The sequence below is a fragment of the Molothrus ater genome, chromosome 9 (assembly GCF_012460135.2).
Source record: "Molothrus ater isolate BHLD 08-10-18 breed brown headed cowbird chromosome 9, BPBGC_Mater_1.1, whole genome shotgun sequence".
NCBI lineage: Eukaryota > Metazoa > Chordata > Aves > Passeriformes > Icteridae > Molothrus > Molothrus ater.
In genome coordinates this window covers 19,599,707-19,617,752 of record NC_050486.2, presented here as the reverse complement: position 1 = coordinate 19,617,752, position 18,046 = coordinate 19,599,707, and the positions used below count along the sequence as shown (strand labels likewise).

The following is an 18,046-nucleotide window of genomic DNA, read 5'->3' as shown; positions in this document are numbered from 1 at the left end:
GGCTTTAAAATCAAGAGACTTCTATAAGCAAAAAAATTTAATTGATTTCATCACAAAGAAAATAATTATATCTGAGAATAACTTATTTTGTATCAGGAAGAACATTTTTCAATTTATTCTTCTTGAGCACTTGAGCATTAAAGTGTCTGAAAATAACATTTTTCGATCATTGGACAATGTAGATTTTAAAGTCAATAACAGAGCAAATTGCTGCAAATTGGAAAATACAGAAACAACTGTGGCTTTGTTTTTTGTTTCATTAACCAAATCAGGCATTTGTGATAGAGCAGCAGCACTTCTGGGCTAATGCCTAGGAGTGGGAGCTGCCAGGAGTCAGTTTGGCCTGTGGGAATACTTGTAGCTGTGAAAAGCTGCACAAACTTGTGGATACAAAGGTGCTGTTATGGGGTTTATCCCATGACAGAGTTCCCCTGCTGCCTTCATTCCCTTGGGATAGCCCATCTATCCTTGAAAAGCACCAGCTGATTTGCCATCTTCTGGGGCTCTACACTGTGAACTTGTACTGTAACCTCTGTTCTCCCTCTCTCCATGTGTGTCTTGAGATGACTGGAAATGAGAGGTGATTTGGGCAATTTTTTGGACAGTACTTGGCTCATGTGGTGCCCAAGTGCCTGACCTGTGTTGTAGCAGTAGCCATGTGCTCTGCCCTGTCACAAAGGTGCTGTCCATGGAGTTCAGGTACCCGTGAACTGTGGCTGCTTATTAACAATGGGTACGTTCAATGTCAGCAGCTTTTACATGCATGATATGTTACACTTCAAAGTAATTAACAAGATGCTATAAAACTCTCCTACCTCTCACCCTCTCCCTTTTGAAGCAAGGCTCCTGAAATATAACTCATATTTCATGGGGTTTGCTTTCTTTTCACTTTGCTTTTTTTTTTTTCCAAAATATCACTGTAATAATTACTGTAACAGCGTTTTCTGTGGAGTTAATGTTCTTCTGGCTTAATGGCCCCTGGTTATTCTCAGGCCATCAACTTTTTCCAGCTGGTCATCAATCCCAAAGAACTGCCTTGTGCTTCCATTATTATTGCTTAAGTAGATGACATTTCTGGTGCCACCGCTGCCTCCCAGTGAGATGATATTACAGCCAATGGCATTTTTCCCCCCTTGCTCTCACTGTTGTCAAAGCAGTATAAACAGCTGGTGTGAGAATGTTGTGGCTGTTCCCTGTGAATTCCTCTGATAATTTTTAGGTGTGAGCTTTGTAGACTTCAGCTGAAGGAATCTGAGTGAGGCAACTGAAAATGACTTGCCTAGAGCAGCTACAAGGGCTCAGCCCCCCTGCATCATTCAGGAAGTGGCTGGGCAATACCTGACTGTTCCAGTCTAAAGACTATTTCCCAGAAGGAACATGTTTCAAACAAGATCTGAGAGAGATGTTCTGGGGGGTGTTAATGTTCATTAGGTAGCCTCAGACCCCTCCCCAAGTTTCCACACCTCTGCTCCCTTGTTTCCTAACAATTGATGGATTCTGTGGCAGGCTTTTTTAAAAGAAGCAAGGAAGTTGTAGCTCAGTAGGCCAGAAACCAGCAGAGATTGTTTAGGTGAAAATGCCTTGCCATGTGGATATTCAAACCTGTGTGAGTTAACATTGCTGCTGACTACATTTCCTTTAACCTCATTAACACCTTGTCTTGCTTTCCCAAGCATGGTGGTGGAGCAGCTAGTTCACCTTAGAGCCTTTCACTAGGTAATTTATCAAAGTGGCAGACAAAAGCTTAGAGGAAAATGCATGTAAATACTACATTAGGAACCTTGGCTCACAAAGGCACGAACATTTTCACCCATACCATTAGCTCTGGATTATAGTCCACAGATGTGAAAGGGATGTTTATTGGGGGAAATGGAAATACAAGGCTTACTGGTAGAATCACTGTGCAGATTGTATACTTTTTCTTACTTTTTCTTTAATTAAAAAGCATTAAGCATTCATGAGCTAGTCTCACAGAATAAAACAATCTCAGACTGTAACTGTAACCACTTAATACCTTCAAAATTAAAAATGAGTTACTACAGTAAAACACACTCGTCAAGTACTCAGGGACAAAGCATTTTCAAAAAGGGGCCTGAGATTGTGTCAAACCTACACCATGCATCCTTTTCAGCTTTAGAGTTTTAAGCTGGGCCTCTCTGCAGACTGATGTAGTCATTGGATTCATTGGATTCCTGTATATGAGTAGATCAGAATGATCGAGCAGCTGCAGTTCAGTCTCTGTGCCAGGGGTTTATCTGATGGTTTTGGTTTGTTTTTTTTTTTTTTGTTTTTTTTTTTGTTAGGCTGGTTTGGGTTTTTTCAGGGGGTGGGTGGACACTGTTGTTTGTTTGCTTTGTTGTCGTTGTTTGTTGTTTTTCAAAGACACTAAAATGCACATCAAGTTCAAGATTTTATTTCCTGGAGGGCTACCAAGGCACACCCTCAAACAGTCTTTATTCACCTCACAGTTTATTGTATTCTTGTTAGAAAGTAGCACTTTGGGAATACTGTTAACCCTTGCACCTTTTAGTTCTCATGCTGAGCAGTAGATAGTGACATACTCCTCTATAATTGATATCTGTGGTGGTGGCATATTTCAGTAACATGATTTATCATGCATTTTCATTTTCATGAAAGCTTGTTTTACTCTTCTGCTTCCATTAGGTCAGCACTCACTGAACAGGCACCTCCCATTCCATTTTACTGAGTAACTTTCAAACATGACCTGACAAGGTAGCAAAAGTTCAGTGCACTAACTCACTGTCATGTAGAATACACACAGACATTACTGACCAGCTCTGACTGTTGAACCATAAAGGAGGTACGAGAGCACCACAGTGGTTGTGGCACAACTTGCAAATAACAGGGAAGCACTGGGCCAGGGTATCAATCTCTTCCTGTAGCAAAATGTCCTGATCCCAGGGTTGAACAGCTATTCACACATGAACTTACGAAGACTTAAGATTTATTATTTCCCAAAAAAAAAAGGAAGTGGAAAAATAAAAAATACTATAATTATAGCTGTTATAGCAAGTGGAGGAAGTACAATCCTAAGCAGTTGGGAAGAGTAGAGAGGCTGTTGTTACTTGTGTTTATGAAACAGCAGTGGAAAGGAGGATTTACACAATGGGCTTAGCTCCACAGAGGAACTCTAAGGGCTGTACATCTACCCCATATTCCCCCCAACGTACAGGTAACGGGTCCCCAGCTATTTGGGCAGAGCGCAGGGAGAGATTTCTGCACCTTGCTCTGAGGATTTTGCTGTGAAATACGCCATGAACGTGTAAAGCACAGCTGTGCAGGGACAGGGAAGATGTCTGCAGCTGACTGTGTGTCTTTGCAGCCGCTAAAGATGCACTGCAGGAGCTGCGCGCTGGTCACCAGCTCCGGGCAGCTCCTGGGGAGCCGGCAGGGCCGCAGGATCGACGAGAGCGAGTGCGTGATCCGCATGAACGACGCGCCCACGCGCGGCTACGGCAACGACGTGGGCAACAAAACCAGCCTGCGAGTCATCGCGCACTCCAGCATCCAGAGGATCCTCCGGAACCGCAACGAACTCTTAAACATGAGCCACGGGGCTGTGTTCATCTTCTGGGGCCCGAGCAGCTACATGAGGAGAGATGGCAAAGGCTTGGTGTACAATAACCTGCAGCTGATGAACCAGATTCTGCCTCAGTTAAAGGTGTATATGATTTCTCGCCACAAGATGCTCCAGTTTGATGACCTTTTTAAACGGGAGACTGGAAAAGACAGGTGAGAACTTACATGGGTACACCTAGGGGATGTCACAGAGTAGTAAAATAATGCAGTTTATATATACCAATTTCAGATCTGCTCAGAGGGACAATCCTACCCATTAAATCCTCTGCCTCGTGAGTTGTAATGTGGCATGACATGCCAAATAACATCACTGGTAACATAAGTTAAAAATACGCATCAAAATGATTTGTATGGAGTACTGCCTCATCAGCTAGAATACCAGAGTCTGCATGTAATGTTTATGGAGTCAAGGAGGCAGGAACTGTTTAAATCTCACTTTGGGGTAATATACATTAAAGTTTTTTTCACTGACTCTGAAAAATTAGAATGGATAGGTTATGTTTTCTTATAGAGGAAATGCCACCATTCAGTGAATTGTAATAGCTGTTTATTGAATTTAAGCATTTTTGGAACATTGCAGCTGTAAAGCTTCTTGTAAAACAAATAAACATTAGTCATACATTAGGTGCTTCAGAACAGTTCATCTTACATTTGCAACTGGAAAATGGAAAGTTATCATGATAGTTACATCTTTATGAGACTGTTTATGAGACTTGTAGGCTGATCTTCAAATCAAATTTGTAGTAAGTGACCCACTGCAGTACTTGAATATTCTCACACATAATGTTTGAAAATGGGCATTCAAACGAAAGACTTCCCAGAACAAAAGACATTTATTTTTAATGAAGTTCTGGTTTTTTACTTATTAAATATGCTGCTGTAAAAATGGCACAGGGTCCCCACTTAGATACAAATGAAGAGGTAGGTTTATTGTGCAGTAACTCACAGTCAGATGTTCTACCTTACAAATACAAAACACACACACCAAAGCTTGAACAGAGATCGATCTTGTTGTGGACTCAAGCACACATCTCATTTTCTGGGCTACATGAGAAAGGCAGAACCAGTGTTAGAGGAAACTGTTGTACCCTCTTAGCTGAAGGCAATGTTTGCTTGGTATTTGCTGCCTTTGTCACACCCCACATGGTTTGCTTGCAGAGCTCTGTTCAGTTACAGCAGATCTGAGTTTGTGGCTGACTCAGGCTCAAACCAGAGCACAGAGTAACTTGGTCCGTTTTGTGACATTAAATTGTAACATTAGAGGTTCTTCCCTTCATCTTCCAACTGGGGTCTCTGCCAGAACAAGAAGGAAGGATAACAAGAGGAGATACCTTGCCAGTTGTGATGTGTTTGTCTTTTCCAGAGTAAAGCAAAGTGAGAAGGTGAATTAAGCATTTGAGCCCTTCAAGAAGTGTGCAGAGGGTTATCTGTGTGCTCAGTATTTACAAAGGCATGCAGGTCAACAAATTGCACTGTGACCTGGCCACCATGGTCCCCAGGGGGAGGCCCTGGACACAGGAATGCACACTGCCACCTCCTTTCCTGGACTATGCTTTTGGTGATCCAGGGCAGGATCACGTGCTGTTCCCAGTTCTGAGGAACGGCTTCCCTTCCTGCTTCACTCTCAGAACTTCAGTTCTGCCATGGGGAGCCAGGGTCCCCTTCCTTCCCTGACACCGCCAGGATCCTGTTCTTTTTTTGACACATGCTGTGCAATTTCAGGCAAGCTGCTCTTTCTGGTTCTGCATCACCCATCCAGAGCCAGAGGCCTGTTGTGAGTGTGATGAAAGCATTTCTTTTCCTGCACAGGCACCAGGCTCACGTCCTGAAATATTCTCAAGGCATTTGAGCCATTAATGACATTGTAACAAGTTTATAGTGAACTCAGTCATGGGCACCCGGGACTCTCAGAGTGACTCAAGGGCACTCAGATGCCAGCAAATGTCAGCCTGAGGAACAGGCCCTGTTGATTTTAATAAACTGAAGGCTCTGCTCTGAATGAACCACTCCTTTAGAGGGCACAGACTGCATACTTGAAGGGTTAAGAAGATTAAAACAGGAGATGAAAATAAATTAATAAGCTGCACAGAAGAAAGGGGAAATGAAGAGAAACATGGATAAGAAATAATTTGTAAGGGAAAAACTTCAGGTACTTGTGGGGGCAGGAGCAGAACATTGTAAGGCCCAGAATGCTGCTGTTCCCTGGGGGGTTTCTGCTGAGCTCTTTTGACATTAGTGCCTACAAAAAAACAAAGGAGGGAGAGAGAAGCATGATTGCAAGGTTGCCAGAATCAGACTATTAATTTTCATCTTGAAAATGATGAGATGTATTGTGCTTTTTGGAAAAAAATTATGTTGAAATTAAGAAAAACCTTCAGAAAACATTGCCAGTTAAATATCATGGTGAAAGACAAAGGCTGCAGAGCAATATACTTGGCATTATAAAGTAACTGTACTTGAAAATAACTTTATAATTGAATAAGGGTACATTAAGAAAATACGATTCAAAACCAATATTATAGTAATTAGATAAAAGCAGCATAAATGAAATAACTGCAGGAAGAGTATTTCCAAAGAGATTATAAATGAGATTCTGGTGGAGCAGAAAGGCCTTTAATTGTAATTTAGTGTGCACTACAGAATTATCAGCACAGTGTGTTAGTTCATCATATAAAAGAATATCTGATAATTTCCCCTAATAAGCACATGACAGTTCTTCATATTCTCTCATTACTGCTGATTAGGTATAAAAATAGTATTCTTTTGTTGGACTCTTGCTCAGACCTTTTAGGAAATGCAAGACACTGTCACCCTGTTTTTGTGTTGCTGTCCTACAGACATGGTATTTAAAGAGGGCAGAGTGGTACTTTAATGAATTTTTGAATCTTTATTTGATTATTCAGCTTCTAAGCCAGTTTATTTATATTCAGTTGTTTTCCTGTTTTTGGAAAGCACTGAATGACAGCCTAAGTGTGTGTAAGCAGAAAGGAGGCTAACCCAGAGAATAAAGCAGAGAGCCTAGCTGGGTGTCCTGCCCTGTGCAAAGCTTTGGTCGTGTCTGGCTGCAATTGCTCCCTTGGTTTTGGAATATAAGTGTTGGGCACCTGGAACAGAGGACTTGTGCAAGCTCCAAAGCACTCTTACCCTAAACATGTTCCTGAATTATCTAGTGATTCAGAGCTCAGGTGGCAGAGAAACAAATTTTTTAGGCTTTTCCCTACCATTCTTTTTCCTAATAATTTTGAGCCAAAAATTCTCACTGTTGTATATTTTTGCTATGCCTGAAGGGCTCCACTGAGCTTATGACCCAGCTATGACATTGTGACAAACTGCACCACCCCCTCCAAGCTTCAGTGCACAGTCAGAAAATAAATAAGGCCGCATAATTGGAAATAATGAGATGCTTATAACATGTCATTCTCCAAATGCTAGCTTAGCTTGAAAGTCTGTGTGTCAGGAGCAGTAAAAATGTGTGTTTTGGGAGTTTATACATTACCAGGTGATCCACTAAGGACAGGAAAAATTACCTAGGCTCCTCAGCATCCTCCAGGCATAGTTAGTCAAAGAATTCCCTTATGTTTAGAAGTGTCTTTTAAGCAGCTGGCACAGACACCACCACTTTTTTTTTTCCTTGTAGTAGTCTGATTCCCTGAGGAAATGGGAAACCTTGGTACAAGGCATTCCTCAATCTGACAGTGCTCAAAACATCTCCTCCTACTGCCCTCTAGGTGACCTACTTGGAACCAGCTAGTTTAGCATTAGCTTGGGAAGCTGTGTGATGGCTCCTGTCAGCTGAATTAGATGTTAGTGATTGCTGGCACTTGCTTGCAGTAGCTTTCATGGCCTCAGGTCCCTGCTTCCAAGAGTGTTCCACATCCTGCTATCACTGGGTAAACTGTAAAAGATGGCCTTGGAACTTGGGCCAGGACATGGGATTTCCTGGTAACTTCTCTGAAGAGAACCTCATGGTTCCTGCTGTGCTTTTTGGGGGGCTGTGACCAAGTTTCACAGGTATCTGGCAGATATAGGTGTGGGGGAATGGGATTAATGTAGGTCCTACATTAATATATTCAGGTAGAGTGCCCAGGCCTTCCCAGAGCCTGCACTTGCTCCCCTGGTGCTTGAGCTTTAGTAGGAGATGAAGGGAGAGCCTGTCACTGTGACAGGCTGTCAGCAGGGATCTGAGGACGATTTGGGCTGCAGATAACACAAGCCTGAACTTCTTCCTGTGGGACTTTCCTAGCTGGGTGAGGAGCCATTAGGGAGAATTCCTGTCTTATTCTTTAACAGCATTTGAAAGGAGACCTTTGAGTGAACCTTTGCAGATAAGAACATGTGATACAGCAAAATTTAAACACAATTTTTAAGTCCCTTACATCTGTGAGCAGTTACAGGGTGGTATCTCCTACTTTGCCTAATTAATACTGGGATCAGTTGAGCTTCTTTTAAAGCCATGTCCCAGCCTGCAGTGAAGGCAGGAGAGGTGCTGCCTTAAGGGCTCCCTGCCAGCCCTGTCATTCCCATTGTCAGGCTCCCCTTGGGCAGGGATGGCACCTGGGGTGGTTCCTAGGATGAAGATTTCCCAGGCTGGGAGCTTCTAGAAACCAAGTCAAAAGGGCAGCTAAGTATTAATGTTGCTGTGCTTAAAATCAATTACAACGAGGAAAGTTCCTGCCCAGATTACTCCACTGACAGGAGGCACCAGAAAAATCATTAAAAGATGGACAGGCAAAGTCGTCTTGGTTACCCGGTTTTCAAAGCCTTTTACAAGAATGAAGAAAATGCCGAGAAATTGCTTCAGAATGAATGAATGAATAAATAAATAAATAAATCTCAAGAATTATTTGCCAGCTTAGAAACTTAATTATGTTTTTGCTTTCAGGAAGATATCCAACACTTGGCTTAGCACGGGCTGGTTCACAATGACTATCGCATTAGAGCTCTGTGACAGGATAAATGTTTATGGCATGGTGCCACCGGATTTCTGCAGGTAGGATTTATTTTAGAACCATTATTAGCCAACAAAGTTAATGTTACAGATAAGTATCTGAATCTTTTACTCTTTTTCCTCTTCAACAAGTCTTCAGTCCTCTTAAAGCAATTAATGAGATGTCCCATGATCTCATTCTGAAAACAACAAATAGCATTTAATTATGTTATATAAAATATTTTAAAAATCTGTTGTTACTGTGGGAGAATTAATCCATCTTGTTGCTTTCTTTTAGTCTCTGAATATTTATCAGCTAAAAGTAATGCAGTAATTGGCATGAAATTAATCTGAAGAAAGAAGTACGGGAAAACATTACTTTTAATTTGTTTTTCGAGTTCCGCCCAAATTAATAGAGGAACAGTATTCTCTCAGTGACTAGTTTCTAAATTGGACTTTCTGTGCAACTCAAATTAACATTTTTGTACCTCTGTCACATGAACGCCAATCCTGCAGCTTCCTAAATGGTGCCCAGGAAACCCGTCCCGTGAATTTGGCCCCAGAGAATCAGTCCTGTGGTCCTGTTCTGGGCATGGCAGGGGTGGGTCACAGGAGGCAGAGGCAGCACAGTTGTGCCAGTGGAGGCTGCTGTACACACAACAGCCTGTGCCCTTTTCCAGCCCCCTTCGCCTCCAGGCATGCTCAGGACCCAGACCCCAGCTCCTGGTTAAGCTTTTCCCACTGTGGATCAGTGACACAGGGAGAGGCTTCAGAACCTCCAGTGCTAGACCAAAATTACCTTAGCCACAAGATACCAGTCTGAACACAGACAAATTTGTATTACATCAGCAGTCTTGATGCTGACATAAGTCTCACCTGCCCAGCCAGCACTAGCCCAGCACTGAGTGGTTCCTGCCCACAGCTGGTGCTGATCCCATTTGTTCTGCTGGGTGACCTGGGAAGAGCTGGAGCCAGTCTGGAACGAGGCCTCAGTGCAGCTTTTCATCACCTGCTCACAAACCCCTTTCATCAAGAAGTACTTGCTTAAATTTTCTATTGCAAATGTAGTGATCTGTCTCAAGTCTGGTTCATTGGGTAATTCTGGATGCCTTTCAGGGGCAGGGAGGGCAAGGCTGCAGTGCTGGGTTAGTCTCAAAGAATGGGACTGCTTTGACTTTTCCTCTGAGCACTTACAAGGATTGTTCAGGAATCTGCATTTGTCTTGGGCATGTTGTAGAAATCCCCAAAGAAATCACAGCATAAAATGTCAACACTAAACTCCACTTTGTGAGAATTTCTACAAACTTTAACAAAATACTGATGATAAATGCTGTGATGTACTGCCAGACTTCATCATGAATTCTCCAAGGAAAATTGCAAACTAGATCAGATATGCCAGACAACAAATACCTTCCACAGCACAGCATCTCGTTCCTCTGTCATCTCAGTTGGCCAACACATACTACTTCAGTTTCTGTAAGTGGCTGGTCTGTCTCATTCCAGAAGTGGCTCTATTCCCATGGCACATGGAAGTAATTCTTAAACTGATGATCTAAAAATGCAGAAGACAGCATTTTACTGCAAAATAATGTGTAATCCTGACTTTTCAGACAAAGTCAGAATAGTTTAGATACATATTTAAAAAAGCCAGCTAAAGCCAAACAAACTGTTTTGAGAGAGACTAAAAATATCACTGAGAGCATATGAAAGGCTTTCATAGAATCAATACACTGAAATCAAACGGACTTAAATTATGACACAAGAAAGACTGTAGATCAGTCCTGCCAGTGAAAGATGTAATTGTTCTTACAGCCTGCATAAAAAAAATCTTAACATAAAGGTACACACACCTGGTTGTAAAAAGGGAAAAGGTCATTTCTTAATCAAAGTAATATGAAATGTCTTCAGCTTGATTCCCCAGGGGATGAAGGGGGAAACTGTAGTTGCCATGCCTGGAAGAAGCTGTCCATGAAGATCTGTGAAAGGAGTTTCTTGCCATAAATACAGTTAACCTTCTTAGCTGGCTCTTCAGCCACTCATTAAGAAGTTAAAACAATGCTTTCTTTCAAAGAAATAAGACAACAGAACAGAATAGCAGAAAGAAATATTCTGTAATCATAAGCCATATTTCCTGGTTTTCAGTCAGACAAAATAAGAATCTACTATTAAAATAAAAAAAATCAAACCAAAAAGTCCCAACAAAACAACTGAAATCTGTGTGTGCTAGATGTGTGTGTGTGGGTATCCTACTTGCTGTGCAACTAATCATTAAGATTGAAAAAAACCACCAAGAAATCTTATTTCTGTTCATAATTAGTATCACCAAATTTATAACTTCAGCAGATAGATACCCATTCATTTTTAAGTATTAATTTGTGGAATAAGTAATGAGTGTGGTGATCACTGTCATGGAACTAAATTAGTGTCACATTTGTAACGTGAAGGACACCTCAAAGGTACCAGGAATCTCATGCTGTTGATTCTGCTACAAATTATTAGCTTAAGATCATTAAACAAACTGCTTTGCACCCGTGCAGGAAAAATAGTTTAGTGAAGGAGTCTGGAGCAGAGACTAAAAGATTTGTCACTATTACTTGCAACAAGGTGTTTTAGATTAATTTTTATTTATTTTCACTGGACACTGAGTTTCATAGCTGAACTGGACTTGGTGTCCTAATTATTATAAATTTCTAGTACTTTACAGCAAAGCTATAAGTAATTTCAAGCCCCTTTGCTTGCTACAGATTTATGCTATAGTAAGGGTTAATGGCTTGATATTGCTCTCATGCTGTCTTGTGCATTCTGTAATAAGATGAAAGCTTGTTCTTCCATGCACATTGCAAACATTTCTGTGAAGTGTGCACACCTCTCACTCACTCTTTTGTCCCAAGGCAGACAAGCCGTCTTGCTGTATTTTTTCCAATGCCCAGGGATCCAATCCAAGCCTTTCCAGATGGGAAGCACTTCCCTCTCAGAACTCCCTTTGGCAGCCCTGCACAGCACTCACTCCTGAACTGGGACATGCTGGATTCTCCTCTTGCCTTCCTTCAGCAGGAGCCTGACAGTGGTGCCCAGGTACCACAACAATTCCTGAAGGCACTGCAGGGCTGCTGCTTCCCTTTGTGGGTGCTCAGCAGCAGGGCTGGGAAGGACAAGATAAGCCTTAGTGAGTTTGTAGGAATTCCAGCCCCTGTCTGTGGCATTATGGGCAGCAGGGACAGAAAGGCTGGTTCCCTGCAGGTCTCAGGGTACTCCTAGACACAAGGAGTACTCAAGGGGTTAGTTAGATGAACCCTCTTTAACTCTTCTTCTCTTCACGGGCCTTCTGGAACTCCCAGAAACTTAAAACTTAATTCTGGGCCTTATTTTAACTAATATGAATAATTTTCGTTCCAGTTATTGAACCAGATAATTTTCCTGTAAGAATCCTCATTTGACTGCCAGGTCATTTTTCATGATAATTCACCTGAAAATTGGTATTTGAAATACTTTAGTGTTTTCTTACCTCTCTCTCTCCACGTTCAGTTCCTTTAAATCAAATGCAAAGCAGCAGTTGTTGATGGTTACATTTCCTGGAGCTTATGAGAAACTGTAAGCTGTATGTGAGCTAGTCCTGCTCTTTGGTCCATATGCCTCACCTTATTAGCTTAATTACAAATGCATACATCGTTTGGAAGACAGGACTAATTATGGAGGTCAGGGAAAGGAGATCCTGGGAATAGAAGGCAAAAGATTATCTAGAAATCTTCATGGTCCTGACACAGCATCTTGCCCATCACTCAACATATAAATGACACTTTACTCACACGTCAAAATATGAATTATTTTACAAAGTGTGCGAGTACCTATAGTTTTAGAGGGTTGATTTAGTATGGCTCTTCATTTCTAAGGAAAGAGGCTGACCAGAATGTGGTATGGGGTGGCCTGGTTTCCCTGCCTTTTTTCTTTTGTGTTGTACCTCCAGCTTTTGCTGTAGGTGGATACCATCTGTGGGAAACTGTGCACTCAAGTGGCAAACAGCAGCTGACTGACAGGGGTACAGGCACTTCCACGGGTGCTGTGCTGGCAGGAAGCACAGGATATCTTACAGAGGAACTTCCAGAGATTCCTCCCAGCTGTGCTATTAATATGCATGCAGAGTCTGACAAAATACTGATTAATGTCCAGTATCAGTCAATGATAAAACAGCATCTGTTTTAATGTTAATAAATGAGGTGGCAAGCAATTTCCTTACAGAAATTACTCATGCATTTCATTTGCTGGTGACACAAGCTAATTGCAGAGTTAGAAGATAACACAGCACAGTTAATTTGGGTTATGGTGTACTCAAGCCAGAATTCAAATCCAAAGCTTACAAGCATGCAATCTGGGGGAAGCCAGAACTCCCATAAAATGAGAAGGTCCTCCATATGTAAACAACCTTCAGAATTTCAAATCTAAAAGCTTTTGGAATTTGGCTTTAAAACCTCAGTCAGCTGCAGAGCATTCCTAGGGAGGTCTGTAGCCAGCAGCCCCCATTCCTGCCCTGGTCTCAGCCCCAGTTCAGCCAGCAGAGCTGCACACAAGGCCTGAGCCCCACAGGCTGCCTGCACTGAGCTCCTGCCTCTCTCACCTGCCAGGCCCTGTGCACCAGGTGCCCCTGGGCTGGTTCTGGTGGCATGATGCACAGGATGCAGTGAGCTGGTACAGCCTGACAGGAGCTAAGGACATCCACTTAGGACATACTGGGGTGGAATGGGGAATCCCTGGCTTCAAAACCACCTTGCCTGGAGGCACCTGCAGCCTGAGAGGGTCACTTGGCCCCTTAACTGGGGCTGCATTTTTCCCAAGTCTGTTTGACATAGGATTTCAACTTTGCTAATCCTAACTTTAAAGCAGTAAATTTATACCAAGCATTCAGGTTGAACTGAAGAATAAAATCCCAAGAATAAAATCCAGCTTTAGTGCAAGAAGGAGGAGCAGTCTGAATGAGAGGCAGAGGCCTATTTGTTTAGTAGTTCTTAACAAAAACACATCACATGAAAATGTATCCTATTAGATTTATAGTAACCATACAAATTATTCATTTAAGCGACAATAAGAGGTTCAATGTATCAAAAAAGTGAAAAATTAATTGAAGATTGAATTCTAATAGTTGTAGCTTAGAAACAATAAATTTCTACATGAAGGGCAGCTTTAGATTACAAATACATTTTCTGTAGGTGAGGTGATGAAGGATTTTGTTTCACTCTTATGTATTCCAGTGAGAATATATTTAATAAGTTTAGAATCCATCTTATTCTAGAAATGTAATTTTATTGTTGTTCTGGTCTTGTAAGATTGATCACCATGTTGTGTTACAAGGAAGGCAGACTGATCGAATTAAAACGTCATCTAAGGCACAAATGGAAAGCAGCAGCAATATCATACATTACCCTGCATATACAATATGGATAATGGCTAAATAAGAAAAATTAGAAAATTGCGTAGGTGACAGAATTACACAGTAAAAATAATGACCAGCAGAGACTACTGACAGATTGTGGATGCATTCAATTGAAAGTGACCTTAAATATTAGCTCTTCAAAATGAAAATAATCAACTGTATATTAGAGCTGACAGCCCTGAGTCTGTGTCAGATTTCTTGCTCTGTGCTGGGGTCCTGTTCAGCTCAGGCTGTAACACAGCACAGCTCCAAGGCTTCACTAAATACTGATATTGGAAAATTTTCTGCTACAGCAAAATAGCTGGTAGCAATCAGGGAGAGAGGGATACAACTGGGTAATTCTCTCTGGGACAGCTTGCTCTCTTAGTATTTATGACACAGAAAGAGTGTGAGTTCTGTCGGCCCAAAACGCCCGTGCCCAAAGTAATAAACCATCATGGGTATAGGTAGAGATTAAAATAAAAGAAGAATCAATTGCTCTGGCTTATTATAATACAGATGTGCCATTTATAGAAAGTTACATGGAAACACTGAGGCCTGAACTGCTAAAATGAACTTTATCCTAAGTATCTAATTGGTGTTTGGCATATCCAGTGTGTCACCATGAGTCCCTCATCTCCCGCTGGGAAATGTGAACAGGTTCACAAGGTCAGATAGATACTATGGGTGAACTGTTTTAATTTTTAGCTTAGATATATGAAAGCTGCTGTTGTAAAATAAAGAACTCATTTGTGCATCAGATGTTTGATTAAAATGCCAGCACCAGCAGCCTGTAGCACTGACCTGGCGAGCAGACACTCACTGAAGCTGTGCTCTCGGAACCGCGCGCAGCATGCCGGGAACGCTCAGCTGAGCTGATGTGACACAGATAACCACCTTCGTCTGTCATCCTCTCTTTCTTCCCCAGTTCAGGAAATACCTCTGCAGGACCTTTAACAAATCACAATCTAGATTTAAATCTCTTTTAAGCAGTTTACTTCAAATTTCATAGTAGTAACACAGCCCTGCAGCACTCTCCCTTGTTTCTGAGCTACTGCTGTCCTTCATTTAACTGGGAGGAAGAGGATTAAAGGAGAGCAAAAGAAAAAGCAAAAAAAACACCTTTGCCCCATTCTGATGTATTAGATACGCAAGGAAAAAACCAGCTACATAGTTTAACTGTGAGGAAAAGTGGATTTGAGCCCATCAGTTCATTAAAGATAACATCTTTTCAATCAATGAGAAAGAACATCTTGGGCTTCCATCTATTTTCTTTTTTCCACAGGGATCCTAATCATCTTTCAGTACCTTATCACTACTACGAGCCTCTGGGCCCGGACGAGTGCACAATGTACATTTCCCACGAGCGGGGCCGCAAGGGCAGCCACCACCGCTTCCTCACCGAGAAGCGCGTCTTCGAGAACTGGGCTCGGACATTCAACATCCGCTTCTTCCAGCCCGACTGGGAGCCACAGCCGCTCCCTGGAGCCCAGCCCGAGGCCAGCCCGCTGGCCTGAGCACGGACACACGGACACACAAACCCAGCCACGGCATCTCCCGCAGCAGCAGCAGCCTCTGGGGCTTTGGGCCAGCACGGCAGCCTGAGGAGAAGGGTCCCGGGGTGCGCAGCTGGCACGGGCAGGAGCAGCAGGCAGGAGTGGCATGGAGGAGCAGCACACACCCCCAGTACTTGCTGTTAAACTGTATGAACCCAGTCTGTCACCTTTTGGGGCCATCTGACGTCCTGTGTGTGTTTGTGATTCGTGAAACACAACCTGAGAGTCATTAAGGGACCTTTAACTCATTATGGCTTTTTTAAGTACAATGCCACTGAATTTTCATAGTGAAAACTTTGCGTATTTATTTAATGGAGGTTTTTATGCAACCTAGGCCAGTATTTTTCTAATTCACAGTTATGTGGTTATCTTTCATAATCTTTTAAATCCAAAATTAATATTGCTGATGGTTTGAAAGGCCTAGCTTTTTATTTATAAAACTTGTTTGAAATATATAATTCTATATGGCATGTAATTAATATTTGATCAAGAAATGTTGGATTTCTTCGAAGAATTTTGGGCTCTGTTCCAGCCTAAAGCCTTTAACAGCAAGAGTGGTCCCATGTGCAGATCCAGCTCACTTTACATTCTAACATCTTAAGTTAATATGAAAATGGTAGTGAAAATTCTGTTTGATATTAATGTGCATTTGCTGCTGTGCTATCGAGCTGCTGTTTTTTAAATAGGGGTGGGAGGAAGGAGGGAAAACAAAATTTATCCAAAAAAAGCCAAACCCCCCCACTGGCCATGGCAGCAGCTTTTCAGTGAAGACAAGCTAAGGCTGGAGGAGTTGTATTCTGTTTTGCCTCCTGTATTCCTGCAGGAGGCTGCCAGCAACCCCCCTGAGGTAACAGACTACGAACCAGGCCACAGCTGCTCAGCACAATGTGACCAAATTTCTGGAATGAAGAAGGTAAACTACCAGTACTACAATACCAGTCATAGTAGCCAGAGAGATCACAGCACTGCACCTGCAAAAATCTCTGCTTTCCACTGTCCCAAGATCATCACTGATCTCGGAGATTCTGGATCACACTGAAGCTGGGATGTGAAAAGTGTTCCATGAGTACAAAATTGTCCTCCTGAGAGGAGCAAAGTTAAACTCTGCTTTTTTTTTTCAATGAAGTCCCTCTATGTGCGTGGTGAGTCCCTGCAGGACAAAGGGGAAGGACAATGCTCATGCTGTGTATGGAACCTCACAGTGGGAATTACTGGGTTACATGTGGCTTGTGAATAAAGAAGATTTCAGTTACAGTATTACTTTTCCTTTTGCTTCACAAATATCAAATCTCAAATTTTTTTGAAGTAATCAGTAACTATTGCATGAAACATATCTCAGGTGATGAAAGGTGTCTCTCATTAGACAAGTGCAAAAGCTAGAACAAAGATACTACCTTTAAACACCTAAATCCAAGAAGCTGAACCTCAGAGGTGAGACACAGAACTGGACCAAACACTCATTTAAACCCCCTTATAACCCATGGTCTTCCTCTTTCCAAAACTGGATAGCAATAGCTGCAGCTGCCCCACAGATACCCTGATTCTCTGGGGACAAAGTGAACTGTCCTGGCAGGGGCAAACTGGTGTCACCTCTGTAACACTGCCTGAACCTGAAGTGCAAGTCTCCAAGAGCCACTGTCCTGCTGCAGCCCTGCCCACTATCAAAAAGTAAGAATCTATAATGTATTTTGCCTTAAAAGCTTTATTTTGGTGTTCTTCCTGGTACACACCACTCAGCTTACAAACTGAATGCCAAGTGCATGTTACCTTTCTCTTGACAGCTGGTGTTTACCTCTCCTTCTTTCATGAATGGTGTTTTATTTCTTCCACTTGATTTCACTGCGTTCTATAAAAAACAGAATGGGTTTTGAACTAATGGCAGCTTGAACATTCCTTTCAACATGTGTACTGGGTGTGTATGCAGCATATATTGCCCCAGTTGATGAAATCTGTCAAACTGATTTACAGATCATTTCTAATGTGACTGCAAGACACGGTACAGATCACAGTAGGTCCTCTGATGCTTCTGTCCCTGTTTTATTACTGATACAATAATAAAAAGATCTTTTCATTTTAAACTAGAGCTCTTAGTTTTTCCATCACTCAAGGGCTGCAGGATGTGTATGCTATATGTTTAGCTATGCTACTGTTAAAATCAGATCATTTAAAGATAGAGTACACTGGTCTACTTCCAATATTCTATAGAAACACAGAGACTTGCCAGACCCCACTGTGTTCCACAGGCTTGTTCCCTGTCTGCAAGACTGCTCAGTGTCAAGTATATATGGGGAAGCATTAAGAATATGAAGAAACATGGAATAAACTGTAAGGACACTAAATCTCCTAAGACAGCCAAGCTAAGCCTTGTAACTCATTCCTTGTTCAGTTTCTGTTAATAGCTCTGTGTTCTTGCTACCCTCATACACATATTTTAAACAAAACAAACCCAAACTCACTTTAGTCTCATCAGCCTCCTGTGAAGTTTCAGCAAGGTCCCCCATCTAATTACAAAAATTATGAAGGAGTATTTTCTAAGTCACACCTGTATATATAAAAAGG

General features: G+C 42.0%; 1 protein-coding gene and 1 long non-coding RNA gene across 4 annotated transcripts in view; one reads left to right on the top strand and one right to left on the bottom strand.

The window, feature by feature from the left end:
* ST6GALNAC5 (ST6 N-acetylgalactosaminide alpha-2,6-sialyltransferase 5) overlaps positions 1-17,565 on the top strand; it is a 66,151-nt gene extending 48,586 nt beyond the window's left edge. For both annotated transcript variants that reach the window (XM_036388190.2, XM_054515846.1), the window contains exons 3-5: positions 3,344-3,753; positions 8,483-8,590; positions 15,217-17,565. In XM_036388190.2, the coding sequence (XP_036244083.1) occupies positions 3,344-3,753; positions 8,483-8,590; positions 15,217-15,448 (750 nt within the window). In that variant the 3' untranslated portion in view covers positions 15,449-17,565. The remainder of the gene's footprint in view (positions 1-3,343; positions 3,754-8,482; positions 8,591-15,216) is intronic.
* On the bottom strand, positions 4,131-13,462 carry LOC118689753 (uncharacterized). Of its 2 annotated transcripts, XR_004980675.2 has the most exons (3): positions 10,378-13,462; positions 9,938-10,079; positions 4,131-8,727 (listed from the first exon to the last, which is right to left on the bottom strand). It is a non-coding gene; the product is annotated as an uncharacterized LOC118689753 (long non-coding RNA). The 2 variants fall into 2 exon arrangements; XR_004980673.2 differs by having other exon boundaries at positions 4,131-10,079.
* Positions 17,566-18,046: the final 481 nt, after the last annotated feature.